Source organism: Myotis davidii, unplaced genomic scaffold (genome assembly GCF_000327345.1).
Source record: "Myotis davidii unplaced genomic scaffold, ASM32734v1 scaffold290, whole genome shotgun sequence".
NCBI classification, from domain to species: Eukaryota; Metazoa; Chordata; class Mammalia; order Chiroptera; family Vespertilionidae; genus Myotis; species Myotis davidii.
Window position 1 is genome coordinate 1,607,391 of NW_006285049.1, and position 2,061 is coordinate 1,609,451.

Below are 2,061 nucleotides of genomic sequence, written 5' to 3' on the forward strand. Positions count from 1 at the left end.
AGGGCCTCTGTGGAATCCTGTTTCAGTGTGAGATTACTTAGGGCCCTTTTATTTTGTATACTCAGCTCCCACAGTGCATGCTGAGGGTCAGGTGTCAGGGAGCAGAGCATTGAATTTGGCACTTATTTTATCTGCCCCCACTCCACCCAGCCTCAGAGGGGACAGAGTCCTTACTGCTGCACATTATGTTGCAGGCATTTTCTGAGGGATACTTGTTGTCCTTGCACCACCACTGGTTGTTCAGCTGGAAGATCCCATAGTCACTGCTGCCATTGGAGTTTCTTCCATTAAAAGCCCGGGTGTTGAAGCTACTCTCATGCTCAGCCATGCAGACCCCTGTGTCAGAGAAAGCAAAGGGTGTGGGTAAAAAAGCGAGCATGCTCCATAATAAGGTTCAACTTGTGCTTTACCGGAGCTACCAGAAAGGAAAGTCCATTAAGACTGAAATGCAAAGGCTACAAGACCCTCAGTGTTAGAGGTCATTTGTAATCCAGATGTGTTCCCAGGCTTAAGCAATAATGAGGCCACGGTAAGTATGTAATAACAATTTGTTAAATATTTGGAATGCTCAATCATTAATCAATCGCAGTCTGTTCCACAGTCTAACCTTTCCAGCCTCACCTTCCAGCCAAATACCCAATTCTTGCCATGTATATGCACTTTTGCTCAGTATCACAAGGTATATATGCAAGAGAAAAGGTGGAGAGGTAGTGGAGGAGAATCCTAGGAAGGAATTCCAGACAAACTATCTTTGGGGGTAATAAGAAAGAGAAGGTTTGGCATGGAGAAAAATGAAGATATCAAGAGAAGTTGAAATAGTTTCATGTACCTACCAAAGTGATAGATGACTCTCAATCCTTTTCATTGCCTCGCCTTCTATTCTCATGACTCCCATCTAACTCCCTTGTGACACTAGTAGAACAACCTTAGACAAACTTAGCAGATTTAGGTTATTTTTGGCAGAAAAAAGAGCAGAGGAGAGGGTGGGAGGGCAAAACCTATTGTGCTCCAATGACCTGAACTAAAAAGAATGCAGGTGAAAGCAAAGGTGATGGCAGCAAAACTAAAAGTAGGTAGGTTAGGCTTTGCCTATGTCCAAGCCATTGGGTGGGAAGGTGATTTGTGGGAGAAGCAAAAGAAAATCTATGATAGGGTAATTCCTGGTGGAAAGAGAGAAAAGGAGAACCAAATAGGAATTACAAGGCAGAGGGGACAGAGACAAGAAGAGCAGACAGGGGAGTGGGAGGAAGCTGGTTTGGGGAGAGTTTGCTGGGTTGGGGAAGAGGGCCACTTTGGGCAGAGACAGAAAGGATGGATGAGTAGCTCATACTCACAGTTTGCCAAGCTGTAGCCATGGAAGCCATCCATTCCATGAGCCTTCAGCTGGCGGGCCAGCTCACATTTGGAGAAGACCTTGGCATTGTAAGCTGCAAAGAAGCAGCTGAGGAGGGAGATAATCAGGATTGTCCTCATATTTGCAGCTAGTGCAACCCAAGAACGGGTATGTCCAGGACACTCTTGTCTCTTATACCCTGTGGACACAAAGGTGTCTCTGAGGGAACAGTTGTGCTGGCATCTGTGCCAGGAAGAAGGACTTGGCTGCCCAAGGCTCATTCCCCAAGCTGGCCCTGCCAGTGTGTATTTCAAGGAAGGGGATGTAACCAAGAATGGTACCAGGAATAAAGTCTCAATGGGGCAGTGGACAGTCCTAGATTTGGGCCAATGCATGGAGGAGGGGTGGAATGGGGAAAGAAGGGGATGGTAGGAGAAAGAAGTGTGAATTTCAAGGCCTGTGCTTTGTTGGAATGTCCCCAAAGGAGGTTGTCCTATATGCTTTGCTGAACTTTGCCTTTCTGTATTCTTTTGCATCTTGTTGCAATCTTGAACTCTCTGTCATTTATATCACACTAGAGGCCCGGTGCACAAAATTTGTGCAGGGGGTGGTGTCTCTCAGCCCGGCCCGCACCCTCTCCAATCTGGGACCCCTCGGAGGATGTCCACAGGGATCAGGCCTAAACTGGAAGTTGAACATGCCTCTAGCAATCTGGGACTGCTGACTTC

At 46.9% G+C, this 2,061-nt stretch overlaps 1 protein-coding gene across 1 annotated transcript in view; it reads right to left on the reverse strand.

Moving 5' to 3' along the window:
* Positions 1-1,473, reverse strand: part of LOC102766021 (lysozyme C, milk isozyme-like) — a 5,363-nt gene extending 3,890 nt beyond the window's left edge. The window contains exons 1-2 of the mRNA XM_006755565.2: positions 1,335-1,473; positions 175-336 (exon numbers count right to left, since the gene is read on the reverse strand). Coding sequence (XP_006755628.1) covers positions 175-336; positions 1,335-1,473 — 301 coding nt within the window. The remainder of the gene's footprint in view (positions 1-174; positions 337-1,334) is intronic.
* Between the last annotated feature and the right edge of the window lie 588 nt (positions 1,474-2,061).